At 49.3% G+C, this 20,434-nt stretch overlaps 1 protein-coding gene across 10 annotated transcripts; it reads right to left on the minus strand.

Annotated features, from left to right (window-relative positions):
• Positions 1-6,634: 6,634 nt before the first annotated feature.
• Positions 6,635-20,113, minus strand: RABL2B (RAB, member of RAS oncogene family like 2B). Of its 10 annotated transcripts, none has more exons than XM_074326682.1 (10): positions 19,459-19,610; positions 19,081-19,140; positions 17,959-18,075; positions 12,228-12,257; positions 11,173-11,252; positions 10,530-10,609; positions 8,105-8,216; positions 7,683-7,777; positions 7,282-7,365; positions 6,635-7,089 (listed from the first exon to the last, which is right to left on the minus strand). In XM_074326682.1, exons 3-10 carry the CDS (start codon positions 18,063-18,065, stop codon positions 7,009-7,011), a joined length of 669 nt encoding a protein of 222 aa, XP_074182783.1. In that variant the 5' UTR covers positions 18,066-18,075; positions 19,081-19,140; positions 19,459-19,610; the 3' UTR covers positions 6,635-7,008. The 10 variants fall into 10 exon arrangements, with proteins under 10 accessions (XP_074182783.1, XP_019573360.2, XP_019573358.2 ...); XM_019717801.2 differs by having other exon boundaries at positions 7,683-7,780; positions 19,459-19,606; XM_019717799.2 differs by having other exon boundaries at positions 7,683-7,780; positions 17,959-18,119; positions 19,459-19,530.
• Between the last annotated feature and the right edge of the window lie 321 nt (positions 20,114-20,434).

Below are 20,434 nucleotides of genomic sequence, written 5' to 3' on the forward strand. Positions count from 1 at the left end.
CTTGGCTCCAGGCAGCTAGGCACCCCCACACTTGACGAGTAGTGATCGTCTAGTTTACGTATCTGCTGGCGATGCCCATGAGATGGTGGAGCACGGAGGATCCCTTCCTGCAACAACGTGAACATGCAAGGCGCTACGCATCCCTCCAAAGGGGCTCCTAGGGGGGCCCTCGATGTGTCCATTTGGGGCAGCTGAGACAGGAAAGGACTCTGATTCTTTACAGTCCCTTATTTCAGCAATTCAAAGAGATGTTGAGTAAGCTAAGAAACCACTGGCTTACCAGGATATTTGAAACGCTAAGACAATTTCTTCCAAGCTTCTAAAAGCAAAATAATGGCCACTGATGAGAAATCATCGTATTTATTCATTCTCTGCTTTCTAGTCTTTCATTGCTTATAACTATGCAATCTCACCTTGGTTATATTTTTTAAATTAAACATTTTCCTATATCCATTAATTTGTTTCAACACTTCATGCAACAGTACTATAAAGATGCATTTTTAAAAATCAAGTGTGTTTTTATGTAGTATGTTAATTGAAAACTTTAAAAGCTTTCTAAAATATACCACTAGGAAGGTCTTTAAAGTGTCTTATGATGGAAATAGATTGTATGTAAGTAGAGGTGAAAAGGCAAGTCAGTAATCTGAGATGAGAGCTGTATTTCTCCTGGCAAAACCCAGGACGTGTATTCTTGTGCGGTACACGCTGCTAAACAGAGAAGGCTTATGAAAGTAAATGCATTGAAAAGAGTTCTGAAGTTTATTATAAACCTAAGGGGGAAAATCCAGACTTTGCATTTTTTATGTATTCTGCATTAATATATTTTATTATTGACAGAAAGACTTGTGAAATTTCAACTTCATTAATCATTTCCTACATGAGGTGAAATCATTACACCATTTTCCGTTTCTGTATAGATCTGACTCAACTCGAAACAGTCTAGATGGCCTGACTCAACCACTTATTTTAAAAAGTAAAATAATTGGGTTTTGTACCTATAGGTCTCATTTTTGTTTTTGGGTAACATTTCTGACTGTTTTTAAGGTAGATATCCTTGTTCTTCAAGATTTTCCTTCACTTTGATTGTTTTTCCTTTAAATGACTGTCAGTGTCAATTTTTTCCACTTATTACAGCTTATAAGTACACTTGCAAGAGATTGAATCTATTTATACCATTCTATCCTTTCACTATATGAACAGTTATTACCACACATATGTATGGCATTTTTAGGAAAAAAACTTAGTCTTTAGGTTTTCTCAAGATTTAAATGAACACACAGAAGTTCATTTATATATCCAGTCTCTTAAAAACCACAAAATGCTTGTTTCCTCCCCAGGGAAACTATATAAGAGCCAATTAAACTACAAAATATTTAGAAAATTATTTATTTTAATGTAATTACATATCCTTGAGCAAATCTAAATTTTTGTAGCAGTGTATGTACTGCAATGTAATGATAGTTTAGAGAGTGCTTGTAGCTTGGAGGAAAGGCATAAATAATAAAGTTTTAGCTGAATAATCTTCATATTATATATATTTTTACTCTAAGTATATGATTTTGACCACTTAAGTCTTCTTGTTTATATTAGCAGAAATTTCAAATCATTGCACATTTCGGAAATTGATATTACAGATTATTTTGGGCTCCTGAAATGGTACATTGTACCAGCATTCACCTTAGCAACAGATTTGGCAGAAGTCTTTGGGGAGAGAAATATATATGGAAGCTATATAGAAGATAATTTAAAGATGATAATTTATTATAAATCAGTTTCCCTGACTTACATACAATAATAAACTGAATATAATAAAAATATTTACAAAGTATATAGGAAAATACCTAAAATTTATGTTGGAGAAGTGGAGGGACATGGATAAACTCAGTTGGATTATGTTTTACTTTTTGATGTATAAATTGTAACAAACAAAGCAGTTTGTAGCTTTTTTATTCCTTCTTTATAAAAATATGTAGAAATCCTATATTTGAAAGAAAAATGTCTCCATTATCAGTGACTTTACGAAGCAAAGTTTAAAAATAAGCATACAAAGTGTGAAAACAATTTGTATTGGTTTTGGTTGAATAGCTTGCTGTTAATTATGTCCTCATCAAGTATGTGAAAGGTCTTTTATATATTATTTTACTGTCACGTTACATTTTGTTAAATAAAATGCTTTTGTAAATCTTATAGTGTGCTGCTAGAGGTTAGGTAATTGTGTCTACATTTTAAAAAAGTTTATACTAAGTGTAAAAGTATTATAGGAAATTACAGTAGTACCATTCTGATTAATCTCAATGCTTTCAGGCGTTGAAATAAATCTTGGCTAAGTGGGAAAAGTATAAGACATACAGAAAAATAGTAAATAAAGTTAAGTCCTTTATTAGTAATTACTTTAAATATAAATGGATTAATTGCTCAAATTAAAAGGCAGAAATTGGCAGAATGGATTAAAAGGCATGATCTAACTAGATGATGTCTACAAGAGATTCACTTTAGATCCAGTGACATAAATAAGTTTCAAGGGACAGGATACGAAAAGATATCCCCTACTAATAGCAACAAATAGAGAGATGTTGTGGCTACACTAATACAAAAAATAGACTGTAAATCAAAAGCTATTATAAGAGACAAGAAGGGTACTAGATATTGTGGGGGGGAAAGGCCAACTCATCAAGAAGATAATTATAAACATAAATGATATATACAAACATAATTATAAACATGTATGCTCTAAAAACATATATGCACCAAACAACCAAGTCCCCAAACAGTTGAAGCAAACCATTACCATGACTGAAGGCAGAAATAAACAGTGCTACAATGTTATTTGGAGACTTTAATACTAACACCCTACCTTCAATATTGGATGGATATCTAGATAGAAGGTCAGTAAAGACACACAGGGCTTGAACAACATTATTAATCAGTAGACATAACAGACATGTTTGAAAACACTATCCAACAACAGCAGAATACATGTTCTTCTTAAACACATATGGAACTGTCTCTAAAACAGAGCATATGGTAGGCCACAAATAATTAATAAATTTTAAAAGAATGATATCATACAAATTAGCTTTTCCTACTCTAATGGGTAAAGCTGGAAATTAATAACGAAAGGAAAACTGGAAAACTCACAAGTATGTGGAAATTAAAACAAATGCTCTTAAACAATGAACAGATCAAAGAATAAATCACAAGGGAAATTAGGAAATACTTAGAGAGAATGAACATGAAAATATAGCATACCAAAACTTATGGGATGCAGCAAAGGCAGTGCTCAGAGGGAAATTTATAGACTATATGTATGTTAAAAAAGAAGAAAGAACTCAAATCAGTAACCTAACTTTACACTTTAATGAACTAGACAAAGAAGAGCAAACTAAACCAAAGCTATGAAAAGAAAGAAAATAATAAAGATTAGAGATAAATGAAATGGAGAACAGCAAAATCATACAATTAATTAAACCAAAGGTTGGTTCTTTGAGTAGAACAACAAAATTTACAAACCTTTAGGTATAGTGACAAAGAAAAAAGAGAGAAAATGCAAATAACTAAAATTAAAAATGAGAGTTGAGACATTACTACTGATAATACAGAAATAAAGAGGAATATAAGAAAATACTATAAATAAGTATATGCCCTCCCCAAATTATATAACTTAGGTAAAACAGACAAATTACTAGAAAAACACAAGGTGCCAAAATTGATTCAAGAAGCAATAGAGGGGCTGGCCCGGGCTCAGGTGGTTGGAGCGCCGTGCTCCTAACGCCGAGGTCACCGGTTTGATTCCCACATGGGCCAGTGAGCTGCGCCCTCTATAGCTAAGATTGTAAACAAGGGCTCTCCCTGGAGCTGGTCTGCCGTGAGCAGTCGGAGTTCGGCATGAGCTGCTGTGGGCTGCTGTGAGCGGCCGGTGGCCAGTGTGAGTGGCCGGCAGCCAGCATGAGTAGCCAACAGCCCGCGAGAGCTGCTGTGAGCTGCTGTGGGTGGCCGGCAGCCAAGGTGAGCGGCTGTGGGTGGCCGGTGGTCAGCATGAACGGTGACTGATGACTGGTGACCAACTGCCTCAGCTGGGGGAAGCACAAGGCTCATAATACCAGCATGGACCGGGGAACTGTGTCCTACACAACTAGACTGAGAAACAACGGCTTGAACTGCAGTTGGGGGTGGGGGGAGGCGGAAGGGGAAAAAAATAGTCAAAGTAGAGGAGATTCAAGATGGCGAGTAGATAAACACTTTGCCTGCTTCCTTCCATGAACAAATAAAAATTACAACTAAATCATAGAACAATCAACCTGGAGAATCATCTGAATTCTAGCTGAACAGATGTTTTATAATTAAGAATATAAAGAAGCAACCACGTCAAGACTGGTAGGAGGGGCAGAGACGTGGAACAGGCCGCAAACCTCCATGTGGCAGTTGAGAACCAGGAGGGATATCTCGGCCGCAGAGGTTCCTCCTGGAGTAGCGAGGAACCCCAGCCCCACACCAGCCTCTCCAGTCCAGAGTATTGGTGCCGGGAATAAGAGCCCCCACTACACCTCGCTTTGAAAAACAGTGGGGATTCTGACCCTCCAGGTGGGACAGAAGGCAGCGGGACCCCACCCCACCCAACTTCTTAAAGGGTGCATGCACACACTCACTCGCTCCCAGACACTCACCTTTGGCTCCAGCGCAGGGACGGTGACTCGGGGCTCTCAGAGGCATACAGGGGGCAGACTGAAGTAGTGGTGGGGCTGGAGGACAGTCGGCATTTTCCCTGTGAGGAGTCCTCCTCCCCTGAGGCTGGCAGGCAGGCACCAACTTTCCTGTGTTGAGCCCGCCACCTACGCTTCCGGCAAAATCTGAATCTGATTGGTCTGGTGAGCTCTGCTGCTCTGCCCTGCTGACTCACTGGGACCCCACCCCACCCAACTCCCCCAACGCCAGAGGCACTATCTCTGGAGCAGCCAGCCCCACCTACAGTGCACTCTTTCTGGAAAAACTATGGGAGTCCGCAGGCCCCAGGCAGGTGGTGACAGGCCTCAGTGAGCTCTGAGACTTTTGCTGAGTAGCTTCATGCTTAGCACTGGCACCAAACCAGGAGCTACATTAACCTGAGGACCACAGCACTTCCCCTTCTAGTGACCCCCTGAGAGCCTGCCACACCCAACTCGCATTCCCCACAAGGATTTATTAGCAGCTGAACCTAAAGTGAACTGGCAGGTTGGCAGCATGCCTTGGGGTGTCCTGGCTTTTTGAGGAGCTACCCCACGCCCGGTACTTGTGGCAGGTGTCCTCATTTTGCAGTGTGGCCTCTCCCACATGCCTCCAGGGTTAGCACAGGCAGCAAACAACCACGATCATGTTGTAGTTCCCACCAGGTAGTCCCTGTTCGGTCACAGGCAGTGGGTGACCTGGGCCTGCACTGAAGCCCCTCCCCAGAGGCCCCAGAGCCAACATACTTGGAGGTTGGCTTCAGACCACAGCAGAGCACTGTCCAATTAACCCCATAAGTGGCACACACAAAGCGAGGTCTCAACTGGCACAAGAGCCCACTGGGGCAAATCACACTCACTGGAGTAAGCCCCCCGCACAGCAGGCTGTAAGCTGTGGACATGGCCAAACACCGTAGCCAGTCAGCCTGAGGGCCAATCCCACCCACTGATGTGCCAATAGAGAAAGAAAGATACAATATGATTTCACTTATACTGTGTTTCACTGAAAATGAGACTGAGCCAGACAATCAGCTCTAATGCGTCTTTTGGAGCAAAAATTAATATAAGACCTGGTCTTACTTTAAGACCAGGTAGATAATGTAATATAATAATATAATATAATGAATTTGAAATTGTACCACTAATTTAAAGAGGAAAAGTTTGTTCTCAACTCCCAAATATTCATTCTTTCTAAAACACAAAATGCCACTGACATGGTCTCAATTTCAGTAAGCTGAGAGTTAACCTCGACCTTCGCATGACAGCATGCAGTGTCCCCTCACTGCATGGTCTGCAAGCTCTGTCGTGACTTCTCAGCCAGTGGAACCCAGGCCCACAGAACATGCTCTGTACTCGGCAAGTCAAACGTTACTATAAAAAAGAAAACAGAAGAAATCAATAGAAGCAATGGAAATGATGCATAAGACGATACAAACACTCGTGAAGCACGAGTCCTGGACAGAAGTGGGAAAGGCTGCAAACTGCTCTGCAGCCCCCGCCACCCACGGAGGACGATGTCATCGTCCTCCAAATGTGAAGGACAGCCGTCTTAGAGGAAGTGCTTCATAAAGCTCGTTTCTCATGATCCAAATCAGGACAGTATGCCTCTTGGTGTGGCTGTGGTGACCTTTGGTGTTTACCAGCAATGACGTCTGTGTGTCACTATAGCTACACCTGTCACCTGCTTTCTCTGCATTTTAATGACAAACCCGTGATTGTGACCTTGGCCTCACCATTCACTCATGTGCAGCGATACCCAGACGACCTCCTGAAAACCGGTGGAGTGAACATCTGTCTGCTCAAAACCATTTTTAAAATGTTGGTTGGGAGAGTAAAGAGGAAAAGGACGGATGCCCCCCAAATCCTGCATGGCTGGGAACAGGGGTATCGGGGTATCAGTGGAACTACAACGAAGACAGTTCTGGGAGACAAAGAAGCCAACAAACTCCCTTTTATTCAGGAGACACATAAAGCGTGTTCCTTGAGTCCATTTGCTGTGCGCCCCTGGGAGGCTTATGCTGACCCCCAATTCTGCCCAGCGTCTGGTGTGGATCTCATCCACGTGTCCAAGGTGCTTGCTGGTGCCGACCCATTCCTGCCCAAGTACAAGGAAGGGGACAACTGTGGAAGGGTCAGGTACCATTGGCCATTGAGTAGGGGAAGTGAGCGAGGTGGGCCAGTTTGCAGGAGGCAGTGTGGGTGATGGCCTAGAAGAGACGCAGTTCAGAGCTAGGGGGCTGCCAAGGGGAGGGGCATTCTGAAACCACCCCCCCAACAGGCTGGCCATAGAGAGGCCTCCTTCTCTGACTCAGGAGGGGGCTGGGCCCTCGAGGGCACCACGCTGCTCTCGGTCTGGATCATCTGCTGCTTTCTGCTCCAAGTCAAAGTTCTGTGAACAAAGGTGCAGGTGAGAACTGGCCCCGCCCTACCCATGCCCAGCTGCAGGTCTGGTGCTTGGAGGGGCAGACGCAGGCGTGTGCTGCCCGCAAGGGCGGTCAGGGCCACGGCACCCTGCTGTCCCACAGCCTCTGAAGAGATGCCATTTCCTCTATTGTCCCCACCCCCCCACCCCCTGACTTACCTCAAGCTCCTGCAAAACCTCATCCATGAAGTCCTGGGAATTCTGTTTGTAAGACACAGCTAATCGAATTGCATCGTTGAAGAGCTGGAGGTGGCAGGAAGGAAAATATGGCCGTGGGTTCCAGCTCCCTAGAGTCTGCCTGCCTTGGACCACTGGCCCCATCCTAAGCCCACACAACACTCCACACCGCAAGTCACCTTCCTCCCATCACCCTGACTCCATGCACCATCGATGGACCGACCTTCTCACCAGGCCATCACCTCCCCTATGGTCAATACTCATGAGGGCATGAGTATTTCTGTCACCACACGCTCTCTCCACCGTCCCTTCTCTTCGCAGCTTCTGGTCCCCTCACCACTCGGCCTTCCCCTCCTCACGAGCCAGTCTCTACAGGCCGTTACCTTCACGACATTGGTGCCATCAGCAGCTGAGACAAAGTACAGGGGTAGGGAGAACTTCCTGGCAAAGTTGAAGCTTTTCTGGGTCACCTTTATGTCTGCTGCAGAGAGAAGGTGGGATGTTGGCCTGTCCAGCCATGGAAAAGGGAAGGTTCCACAGGGTTCTGGAGGCCCTCACTGCAGAAAGCAGGCTGACCAGGACCGTCAGGGGGTGTGTCCAGGTGGACTCATTTACAGGCATCAGTGTGTCAGGAAGAGGGCAGCTGGCAACCAACTGGGGAGGGTATGACCCAGGCAACCCAGGGCTGTATCTGGGGGAGGAGGAAGATCACGGAAAGCTCACTGCCCCAGAAAAGGCAGAGGAGACTGTGTTGCTGGAGGGGGCCCCAGGAGCTGCCAACACCCAGCTGCAGGGGGAGCCCCACCGTCGATTTTATTGGCCACCACGATGCAAGGGATCTCTGGCCTGAACTCCCGAAGCTCCGTGTACCAGCTGTGCAGGTTCTTGTATGTGACTTTCCTCTGTACATCAAACACCTGCATTAAGCAGAGAAACAGCTCAGGGGGCAGTGTCTGCACGTCATGCCAACGCCAGTGAGCAGGGCTGCATGTCACAGGCTTGGGGACTCTTCCTAGGCCTCTGCTTTGAGCTGGTCCCTCTGACCAGAGGCTGTGCCTGTGCCTGCCCTTCTCAAGAAAGCCCCAGAACCTCAGCCAGTTCCAAAAGCATTCTTTTTTTCTCTTCTTCCACCTCCGCCCTCCCCACTCCGGTTCAGGCCATTGCTTCTCAGTCTAGTTGTGCAGGACACAGCTCCCTGGCCCATGCTGGTGTTATGAGCCTTGCACTCCACCCAGCTGAGGCAGTCGGTCATCGGTTGGCCACTCAGAGCAGCTCACAGCAGCTCTCGCCGGCTGCCGACCACTCTCGCTGGCCACCGGCTGCTCCTGGCAGCACACAGCAGTTCCTGCAGAGCTCCGGCTGCTCAGTGAGCTCCAGGGAGAGCCATTGTTCACAATCTTAGCTGTAGAGAGCGCAGCTCACTGGCCCATGTGGGAATCGAACCCGTGACCTTGGCGTTAGGAGCATGGCTCCAACCACCTGAGCCACTGGGCTGGCCCCAAAAGCGCTCTTAAGAATCTTTACTCCTTTTTTATCTTGTCACCTAATTGTATTAACCTTTTCTAACCAAGCTGTATCATCTTACTAATCGATAGCCTATTATAGATTTTACAAATTGTAAACTTTGTCTCTTTTTATTACTTAAACTCTTAAGACTCCTTTGAAACAATTTTAAAGGTTTCTAGAATTTCCCTTTAGAAAATTTTGATTTACTTTTAATTCTAAGGTTTTGTTTATTCTGTTACTTTATATTTTAAACTTTTTCAAAGTAATTTTTTTTAAACTTTTATTTATTTAAGTGTGTTTTTCCAGGACCCATCAGCTCCAAGTCAAGTAGTTGTTTCCATCTAGCTGTGGAGGGTGCAGCTCACAGTGGCCCATGTGGGGATTGAACTGGTGACCTTGTTGTTAAGAGCACCACGCTCTAACCAACTGAGCTAACCGGCCACCCCCAAAGTAATTCTTACATTTCACTATTTTGTAGCTTATCGGAATTTTATTAACTTTTTGTAACTTACAGTTTTTACCCATTTTAAGACATCTGCAGGAAGCACGAGCTGCGACCTGCCCTAAGGCAGGGAGGCCCAGCCTGGCTGCTGCATGAACCCTCCTAACCCCTCTCAGATCACCTCCTGCTTCCAGACTGTGCTGCGATCAGACTCTCTCCTCTCTCGGGCACAAACCATCACAAACAAGCCTGTGACCTGCTGGAATGGCTGACCTTCCAAATCAGCCAGTCTTTCACGGGAGCTGCCCTGCCCTGTGGGCACAGGTCAGCCGCTGTCACCCCCGAGGCAGCAGGCCCACAGGGTGGGGGGGGCTCATGACAGCCTTCACTCCCCAGGTCCAGTGTCAACAAATGACGTCTTGAATATCCAGTGAAGACTTCTGATAAGCACGCGTGTAATGACACTTCCGGAACCTGTTTCACACCAGGCTGCCCCCTTGACACCATCTAACATCTAACAGCCAACTACCTTTGTCCTGGTCTGGTTCTGAAGCTTCTGAATTTGAGAGAGGAGGAGCAGAATCCCCATCAGGGTGGAGGTGGCACCCCAGCTCCCTTGGGGGCCCCAGATCCACACATGATCATTAGACGGGAACTGCTCTCCACCTGCCAGACCCCGAGTAGCTGGCTGGGGCTGATGTGGGGGCACCCCCACATCAGCAGGGGGTCCTGAAGGAGGCAGGCGTCCCTCCCAGAGCAGAGCTGAGACAGAAATGACAGGACCCATCTCCCAGTTCTCAGGGGTCAGAGGTGCTGGCTACAGAAGACTGCCAGTATGGCTTCTGTCACCACTCTGCCATCATCTGTCCTACCCTGTCACGCTCTTTTGTTTTGTCCCCTGATATGTACTACTTAGAATTTTGGAAAATTTCAAGGGATTCTGTGCTGAAGGGACAGTGGGGGCTCAGAATGGAAGCGGGGGCTTCATGGCAGGCCCCAAAGGACACAGGTTAACACACTCCCCGTCTCCTTTCCTGGCCTCATGGGTCCTCTCGTGGTACTTACCACCCCCTGGCTATGGGGTGGACCGCGGAGGATTGTGTTCTGGAGAGCAGCGTAAAAGTCTGGTTTGGGAGGGAAAGCCCCTGGACCCAGGGTCCTCTCAGCCCCAGCGTCTGCCCCTGAAGAACAGCAGCAGGTGACGGTCAAGGAGCACCCTCAGCACTGCTGGCCCCCTCCCCGCCCCTTGGGCCAGCCTGCACGCCGCCCGCTGGTCTCGTACCATGATGCAAGCGTGGGCCTTGTGGTAGTAGGAGGCGTGCATACCCCGGAACCGCTCCTGGCCTGCCGTGTCCCAGAAATCTGCAACGAGAACACAGCTCTGACTGCCTGCGGGTGGCTGCTGGGCAGAGCCCTGGGCACCACACACATGGGGGGGGCACGGGCAGAACAGACACCACACAGCTGCCACCTGGGTGTTGCACCTGGACGTACCAAGACAGTTGTGTGTACACCTATGTGCATGGGTGGGTGAGAGGGACGCACGGGTCAGGAGGAAGGAGAATACAGATCGGAAGCTCCAAGAGGGAGGAGGTCGGTGTTCCCCTGCCCTTAACCCACAAGATGCAGGACCTGCCACTGTCAAGACCAGGCCAACTTCCCAGATGTGGAAACTGCAAGATGCGAGGCCTGGCCAAGGGAAGGCTGTGACCTCACGCATAGCAAAAACTCTTTTTGGAGGACAGTATGCTATTTCTTCCCACCAGCTACTAAAAACACCAGGTCCGAGCACAGGCTCTGCATGCTTCCCACCCTCCCAGGCCTCCTGGCTCTACCCCTGCCTGGGGCCCACTTCCTCCCTGCTTGACTCTCCCAGGACCTCCCCTCCCTCGAGAGCGGGCAGAGCGGGGCCTTATGCCGCTCACCCACAAGGACGGTCTTGCCGTCCACCGTGGCCATGTGCTTGTACAGGGTCAGGGCGTATGTGGACAGCTGCTGCGGCCGACTGCGGTCAGGTCAAGGAGCGGAGAACGATGACCAGGCAGGTGCGGAAGGCACATGGCGGTAGGGGAAGGGCCTCACACTCCTTTTCTGTTTGGACTTTTAGACTTTACATTGAACGAATGCTGCAGACAGAGGATCAACCTCAAATGTCGTTGGCACAACCCCCCAGGGGTGGGAGAGGCCAGTGTGTCCTTAGCATCTAAGTCTGAGGGACCCGTAGAATGGGATTGCACATGTTGGTATCATAAACCGCGACGGTATATTAGCAGGACAATGCAAGCGTGACTATCCCAGCGCTGTGGCTACACGACTGCTCCAGGGTATAAAGCCCCACGAGCACACAGCTGAGCAGCTATTTGTGAGTGCAGCCTGCTGTGTGCTGTCCGTGAAACCCTAACCAAAGGCCGGGGATAACACTTCCTGAAGCTGCAAGAGAGAAGTCGGGACCAGAGGTGGTGGACACAAAGTAGCGCTTGAAGAAGGGGAAGCAATACTCCCAGACCCCTCAGAGCTGGGGGCCAGGGCCTGGGGCTCTTCCTGCCCAGGGTTCTGAGTGGATTCACCTGGGGAAGCTTTTAAAAACCATCCCAGCTGCCAGGGAGGGTCTCATGCCAAACCTGCACAATGTGACAACTCATGGTCAGGGGGTCAGCAGCTCACATTTTACAAAGTTTGTTCCCACCAGAGATTTTTAAGTACCTGAGAGCCCAAGCTTTGAGGTCGGAGGTTCAGTGATTTCCACAAAGACCCAGGCAATTTTCTGGGCCTCCGAATGTAAAGCAGATTCACACACGGCTAAGATTCTGTGTGATGGCACATGGCTCACCAGCGAGAGAGCAGTATGAATGAAATGTGTGCATGCACTCACCTACCTCCATCCCTGGGCCACTGGGGCACAGGGGTGGGCATGGGGGTCAGCTGGCAGGAGGGGGGAAGGGCAGCGGGAACAAGGAGCATTTCCAACCTTGAAGGATACAATCCATCCATGAGAAACCTCTCCATAAGCCTGTAAGGAGAACATGCAATGTGGTCAGGCACATCCCCCCAGGGCGACGAGCTGGAAGTCACCTGTGGCTCCCCCTACACTCCACAGCCACAGTTTCCTTTTAAGGACCATACCCAGGAACTGCCTGCACCCCACCCTCCAAACCCATGAATTCCCTGGCATCCTTCCATGACCCCCTGAAGTCCTTGGCACCCTCAGCTGTAAGACCGACACAGCATCCACAACTGCTTTGCTTGTGGGCAGGGACTCTGCCGTACTCCTTTCTAGGCCCCATAGCAGCTTGTCGCCAGCATTAATTGAAGAAATAAAGACCTGTCTTCTGAACCATATGTCTACACCCGAGGTCTACGTGAACCATAATAAACTCAGCAGCTCTACAGCGAAGTTTGTGTAACACACTAAGCCTGCTCTTGCCCCTGAATTACATGCTTGAGGCACTGCTCCATTTTCCAAGCCTGGAACCTGGAAATCACCATTACTAAGCCTCATAACAAGAGCTCACGTCACTGTCAGTATGTTCACCGGCCACGTGAGCCTCTCAGATGTGTCATCTCGACCTCTGCGTACTGCTGACTACAATCACGCATTTTACGTGTGGGAACTGAGCAGGGAGGCTGTGCCCTCCGCTTGCAAGCTGTATCCTCAACATGCTGCAGGTCTCCCAGGGCTTTGTTCAAATGCCACCTGAGCAGTGAGACTTTCCCCAATGACCTTGTACTAGCCTACTTTGTACTCCCTCTCTGCTATGCAGGGATACCAATGGAAACATGACATATTGTCCTTACTGACTCTGTCTCTCAAACAGAATCAAATTCCCGTGAAAGCAGTTTTTGAATTTTCAGTTTATTGCCCAGGTCTCCAGGTCCCAGGTCAAAAAACACTGGGACTATAACCAGCACTCAAACACCACGGAAAAACCTGCAGCCACGCCATCAGCCCATGTGCAAAGGCCGGGTGGGGAGTGCGACTTCCACCCTTGCAGGACGGCAACACTGCACCCACAATGTTCCCAGGCCAGGTGGGGGCCAAGTAGGGAGCAGTGCTCCCTTCCCTACATGGTGAGGAGGCTCCGGGCTCAGCATCAGGAGACCACAGGGGCTGGACCTCATTCCCATCAGCAGTTAGTTGGTGGGAGGGGCTGACGTGCTGGTCCCACCGCTGTTGACGCAGTGTAACAGGAGGCGGTTGAAACAGAAGGCTCAGATAGGATCCAGAAACTCTGAACATGATATTCAGAAGGTTCAAATTTCAACAGAAAATCACTCATCACTCCAAGAACCAGGAAGACCTCAAACTGACAGACACCAACACTGCCGGTACAGATGCTGAAACCATCTGACAGAGCTTTAAAAGCAGCATCACAAAAATGCAGCAACGAGCAATTACAGATGTGCTTGAAATAAATGAAAATGTAGAAAGTCCCAGCAATGGATTATTTTTCAGCACAGAAATAGAAGACATAAAGGACCCAAAGGATACGTCAGAAAAATTTGAAAAATACAAGAACCAAAATGAAAAACTCACTGAATAGGCTCATAGCACGATGGAAAGAACAGAGGAAGAATCACTGCACTTTCAAACAGAACAAAAGAAATTACCAATATGTACATTAGTAAGCAAATGGACTGGGAAGAATAAATAGAGCCTCAGGGAACTATGGGAATATATGATGACATGAATGTGAAGAAGCTGAACAAAAGTCAAGAAGCTGAACAAAAGTCAAGCAGGAGAAACCCAAAGAAATCCACACCAGGACACAGCATCATAAAACTCCTGACGCCTAAAGACAAAGAAAAAAACCTTGCAAGCACGGAGACATGACATTGCACCATCCAAACGGCACAGGATTTCTAGGCATGAGTGGCACAGCCTTCTCAAGTGCTGGAAAAAGAGAACTGTCAATGCCGAGCCCCACATGGTGACAATACCCCTCAGGAGTGAAGTGGAGTCAAGAAGTTCCCACACGAAGAGAACGAAGGAGGAGTCCTGGAGCGTCAGGAATGAAGAAGGAAAAATGTGGGTAAGCACGGTACACTTTTTTCTCTCCTTGAATTTTCAAAATTATATATTTGAAAATTAAAGTCAAAGTTACAGCACTGTATGTATGATGGAGTTCACAATGTATGCAGAGGAAAATTTGAAAACAAAGTGACCTAAAGGAAAACTGTTTATACATCAGTCTAACAGGTAGACTGAAAGGTATGTATATGTAATATAGTATCTAGAAGAACCACCATAAAAGCTAGAGTCTCTTAACAAAACATACTCACCGTATGAAATAGTTACAAAATGAAATAGTTACAAAAAGAAAACTGATGTCTATACAAAACCCACACACACATGTTTATAGCAGCTTTATGTGTAACAGCCAAAACCCAGAAACAACCAAAATGTCACTTAATGGGTGACTGTAAGTTTGGAAAAAGCAAAATGTGGCACAGCTATTCCACGGACTATTACTCAGCAATGAAAAGGAACAAACTATTACTATACCAAACATCTTAATGGATCTTAAAGGTATGATGCTGAGTAGAAAAGGCTACATACTATATGACTCCATTTATACAATGTTGCCAAGATGACATAATTGTAGAGGTGGAGACTACACTAGTGGTCCCAGGAGTTAGGCATGGTGGGGGATGAGGTGAGGTGGGTGTTACTACAGATGACTCTGCAGTGATGGAATACTGTTGTATCTCGATGGTAGAGATTAGTCGTACAAATCTATACGTCATAAAATGACATAGAATTATGTAGTCACTGAACCAACGCCAGCTTTCTGACTTTGACACTGTGCTATAGTTCCCTGAGATTAACCCCTGGGAGACTGCGTGAAGGGCACACAAGCCCTCTCTGTACTCTTTCATTTGAGAATGAAAATAAAGGAAACAGAAAAAAAAGACTGGGAGAAGATATGTGCAATGCCAATAACTGACAAAGAATTAATACACAGAAAATATATATAGCTCTGATAAAACAGAAACAACTTTGTTGAGAGTTTTTTTTTATCATAAATGGATGTTGCATTTTGGCAAATGCTTTTTCTCCATCTACTGGGATGATCAGATGATTTCTACCCTTCATTTTGTTAATGTGGGGGAATCACACTGATTGATTTGTGGATGTTAAGCCATCCTTGCATCCCTGGAATAAATCCCACTTGGTCACGATATATGATCCTTTCAATGTATCATTGAATTCATTTTGCTAGTATTTTGTTGAGGACTTCTGCATCTATCTTCATCAGGCTATTGGCCTGTAATTTTCTTTCCTTGTGGTGTCCTCCTTGTCTGGTGTTGGTATCAAGGTAATGCTGGCTTTGTAAAATGAGTTTGGAATTGTTCCCTCCTCTTCTAGTTTTTGCAAGAGTTTGAGAAGGATTGGCATTAATCCGAGAGCTTGGGACATGGGCATGCTGTGTATTTTCTGCTTGTAAATTCCCCCTAGTTAAATATAGTTTATATTTAGACCACATGGCCATAGTGAGTTGTGTGTTTTTGCCTCTTCGCACAATGACGGACAGTTATTAAGGGGAAAATGAGACCCCAAAGGCCTAGTTAGACAGCTGTCGAAGAAAAAAGGCAATGCGTCTGGACCTAACTACTTAAGGAAGGAATCAGAAAAGGCCATGTGTTGTTATTAAGCAGAAAGAACATCTGGGATCAAGGAACTCTGTAAGAAGAAGAAAGGCCTTGGGGCAGACTAAAGTGACTCCCCAGTGGGAAGATGTCTTCTTGAGCTGCAGAGAGAGAAGCCATAGGAAGAGCATGGATCCCTCTCATAACTGGGCCAGCCCTACCCGTGGTGCAGAAAACGTGAAGCAAAAGCATGGAGGACTGGCTGAGTATTCCGGTGGCTTGGTTACAGGGGGGCCTCAGGAAGGGGCTCTCTTCTACCACCCAGAACAGGGTCTGACCTGGGGGTGCTCAGCACTGGCTGAGTGAGTGTCCAGTGAAGGGCACCCAGTGAGGACGATCAGGAGACGGCCAGGCCACTGTTAAGGGAGAGCACGTCCTTGCACTACATCTAGCGAGGAAGGTGGCACATGCAGGGGCCAAGGAAAAGCCCTGCCCGGGAGGCAGTGCCCAGGTCTGAGGACGACGCTCGCACCTGCAGTGGTGGAGCTATGTCCCCAGAGCCCACCCTCCACAGAGGCCCATGGAGCCAGAAACAGAGGTCCAAAGAGGCAACAGGTCAGGAAGCATGAAGGTGTCACACAACAAAGAGGGGCCTCAAAGTGGGCCCAGTGGCTGGGGCTGCCGCACCATGCGAGGCAGTGGCATCACCTCAAAGCCCCTGTGCAGAGCTGAGGCCGGGCACACGGGTGCTGTCCAAGGATGAATACACGTTAACTAACCTCTTCACAGTCTCCTCCATACTGCGCTGAGACGTGCAAGGTGGCGATGGTGAAAACTGGCACAGAATTCCTGAGCCCCACTGACAGAGAACCAGGATATTCTCGCCTGCCTGCCTTCCCTCCTGTGCCCTGTGTGCCCGTCAGAGCCTCTGTCTCTGGGACAGTATTTTGCCAGAGATGCAGTTCGGTGCTGGGGCCTGGACTGAGCTGCCCAAGTTGTGCCTGCAGAGGCCAATGCAGTGGGGACCTCTGACGTCCTCTTAACTGCCTGTTATTCTTTTAAGTGAGGCTCACAAGAGACTGGCGTTGGATCTGGGGGCTGGGTAGCACTGAGTGTGCAGACCAACCACCCCGGGTCTCCCAGCAAGCTCGCTCTCCCGGGCTATTGTTCCTGCGCTCTGCTGTGAACTGGGGTGGGAAAGGGGGTGTTACCTACGCATAATCTCCGCAAGCCACCACAGCTGCCCTCAGTGTCACTGTCTAGGCCTGTTGCTGACAATAGGCAGCGCACTGTGAAATACTAGAGCTGCAGTGTGCGCGTCTGGGGTGGGGCAGACAGGGAACGTGAATTCATGAAGACGGCCTGAAAACCAGCAAAGCCTCTGGAGGATTATTCACAGCTATGTGAAAGATAAGGTAGGAAACACTGTGGACCTGGGGCTCCGGGAGATAAGACTAAACCTGACACCTGCTCGGGGCAAGTCTGCCCTGATCCTGTGAAGTGTGGCTTCACCATCCCAAGGAAGGTGAGAAACAGGGTCACTCCTCCTGAGACAAGCTGCCAGCTCTCCAGGTGTGGAGTTCCACACCTTTGCACATAGGTGCTGATGTCAGGCAAAAGAATAAGCCAATCTATCTGCTCAGTACAGTCAGTCATCATTTCTACCCTCTCTTCTCAATCGCAGGGAGTCCCTCCAAGAAAAAGCATCTTCACCTTCCTTCAATCTGTCCATGGTTATGCCTGTCGCAGCTCTCACACCTGCTCTCTACTCCCACTGCCTCCTCCTTACTCTCTCAGCCCACAGACTATATACAGGAAGACCAGTTCTCACCTCCTCACCCTGGGCTGCTTCAATAGTCGCTGGGGTGACCCACACCACACCTTCTGCCAGGACTCATGGAAAAAGCTCAACTTCCTCAGTCCTTATGACTTGCCTCCCCAATGCCGCACACACACACAGCTGCTGATTAGATCCCCCGTTTCTCCAGCGTACACTTGGTGTCCAGTACAACCGCTCTCTCACCACTCCCACAGAAGCCACGCTCCCGGTGCCTCTGGAGGACGTTGCTAGGGACCCAGGCCCACTGTGAGCCTGGCCTTCCTTCTGTCATGTCCCCACGTACTTGGACTTGCCCACAGCGCTGTCCCCCAGGCATATGATCTTCACACTGTCATCAGCATCATATTTCTTTTGGTCCAGCTCACAGGGTTTGGCTCTGTCCTCGGCCATTGGCTCCTGGCTGCAACAAGGGGCTCAATTCAGGGGACGGGATCTTGTCACTGTCTGGGAAGACCAAGAACAGGCTGTTGTTAAAGAGGTGAGATTTCCCCTCAACCAACTTTGTTTCCTCCTCTTCCTCAACAGGGCAGACAATGAGCGGACGAGACAGGGGCCCACGGACACACTTACCTCCTTCTCTCCTCCCCTCTACCTTGCCACCACATGCTGAACCGTGGGGTACACTTGTCCCCCACCAAGATCCTCTTAGGGTGCTTTGCTCTGCATCATAGCACTACAGCTGTGCTCAGGGCCACACCTCCCAACTTACCCTGACAAACAGTATTGTAAAGCCACGTTAAAACTACAAATTTTACACACAAAGTTTTCTCACTTGTAAAACAGGGACAAAAAACAGTGCCCATGTCACATGATCAATGTGAGATACTGTCTGGCAAAGAGACCCTTCTCTGTAGTGTGAGCTCTCGTCGCTGAATGATGACCACACAGTCAAAGGTGCCTGACCTGTATTCCGGATCCTGTCTCATGCCTCGCACCTCCTTTTCAACTTTCTACCCCACTGCAACCAGTAGCTGCCTCTTCCTCGCTCAATGCGGGCACTCGCTAATCCCGACTCTGTAGGGTTATTTCAACCTTTCCCTGTTTCAAGTGTCTCCTAAATGCTGAGGCCAGAGCTGTCCCCCCCTCCCGCGATCGCTTCTCTCAGTGCCAGACTCAGAGGTGCAGCTAACTGCCTCCCAGATGTGGACGGCAGACTAGCCACACAGGCACGGACAACACGTGAAAGCACCTACCCACCTCCTCACACACCCCATCTACACAGGACGTCAGCAGACACCCCGTGCCGGCCTCGGGGTAACTTCATCGGCAGCTGCTCCGCCACCCTCACTGCCAGAGACAACTCCTCGGACACGACTGAGAATGGACCACAGTCCAGACTCAGCTAACGAGGCCCAGAAATGGCGCGACAAGGCAGCCGCAGTACTAGCGCTTCATGAGCACTCACCGCGCCCGGTGAGCACGACGAGGGCTGTCGCCTCCACCTCCGCCCTGTGGCCGAAGCGACCTGTTGGAAAGACCTTCAAAGGTTTGTCGCTGTTCTCACGGTCCAGTGGGCAAACTCTCTGTCACTCAGCAAACATCCTGGGGGCCCCGCGCACGTCTGGGAACCACCTCCCCACCGTGCCCGCCAAGGACGGCCAGGGAGCGGCGGACCCACAGGCTGGACCACGACCGGGCGGCCCCGGGCGACGGATGCAGACCAGCCAGGCCGCGGGGCGCCCCGCGCGTGGCCAGCCGCCCCCCGGGCTCCGCACCGCCCTCGGACCGCGTCCCATCCCGGATCCCGCCTCATCGCGGGCCCCACGCGCCAGCCCGAGCTCACGCGGCGCCACCCTCCGCGGCCGACTCGCCCCGCGTCCCCGCAGCTGCTACGCAACCGCACGAGGACCCCGACGGAGCTGCCCTGCGAGGGCCTGAAGGACCCCGGCGGCGCGGGCTGGCTCCGGCGGTGCCTGGCGGGAGTCCCTCGGGGACGGTGCGCCCGGCCTGCGCCGGCCTGAGGCTGCGGAGAGGCGGGAGCCTGGGGTGGGCGTGGGTCGGGACCGAGTCGGGGTTCACGCGGCCACAGGCATCGGGAGTGACCGGCAGCCTCGGGCGTCGGGGTCTGGGGCGCAGGCGCGGGGGCCGGGTGGCGGGGCGTCGGGCTTGGCCGCTGCCCTCGGGAGCGTGGTGAGGTCGGGCGTCACGTGTGGGAGGCATAAGAACTGGCGATTCTAAAGTTTCGAACTGTGATGGGGTGATGTGAGCAAATGTCTCACCTGTAGGCATTTGTTCTCTACCTGTTGGCTGAGCGAGAATTAGCAGGGACCCCCCCCCCACACACACACACCTCTGCGCCGCGCGGCCCGGAGCGCTGGCTCAGGTGCATTCGTTGATTCAATCAACAGGTACCTGCTGAGAGCAGGAGTGTGCCGGGCTGGCCGTTCCTCCTCGGGACTGAGGCTACACAGCCGCGAGCAAATCAGAGCTGCCTTCTTGGAGCTGACCTTCCAGGGGGCAGGTGTAAATTAAATGGCTGCACTCCTAGTTGCACAGCAGTCCTTTGAAGAACGTGCTCCAGTCGGGGGGTAAAGTGCAACGGGACTGGGGAGTCCATCGGTCGCGCAAACGCTCACGAGGGGAAAGTCTTGGAACTGAAAGGCTCATGAGGCTGGAGCAAAAGCAAGCTAAGGGGAGAGGGTGTGGGGTCCTGGCCCCCAGGCAGATGAGCTCGTGGGACACCGTGTGCCTGAGAGCGGGCCTGCAGGGCCCGCCAGATTTCACCCACAGGAGGGCTCTTTGTGTTGCTGGCCCTATAT

The sequence above is a fragment of the Rhinolophus sinicus genome, linkage group LG02 (genome assembly GCF_036562045.2).
Source record: "Rhinolophus sinicus isolate RSC01 linkage group LG02, ASM3656204v1, whole genome shotgun sequence".
Taxonomy (NCBI): domain Eukaryota; kingdom Metazoa; phylum Chordata; class Mammalia; order Chiroptera; family Rhinolophidae; genus Rhinolophus; species Rhinolophus sinicus.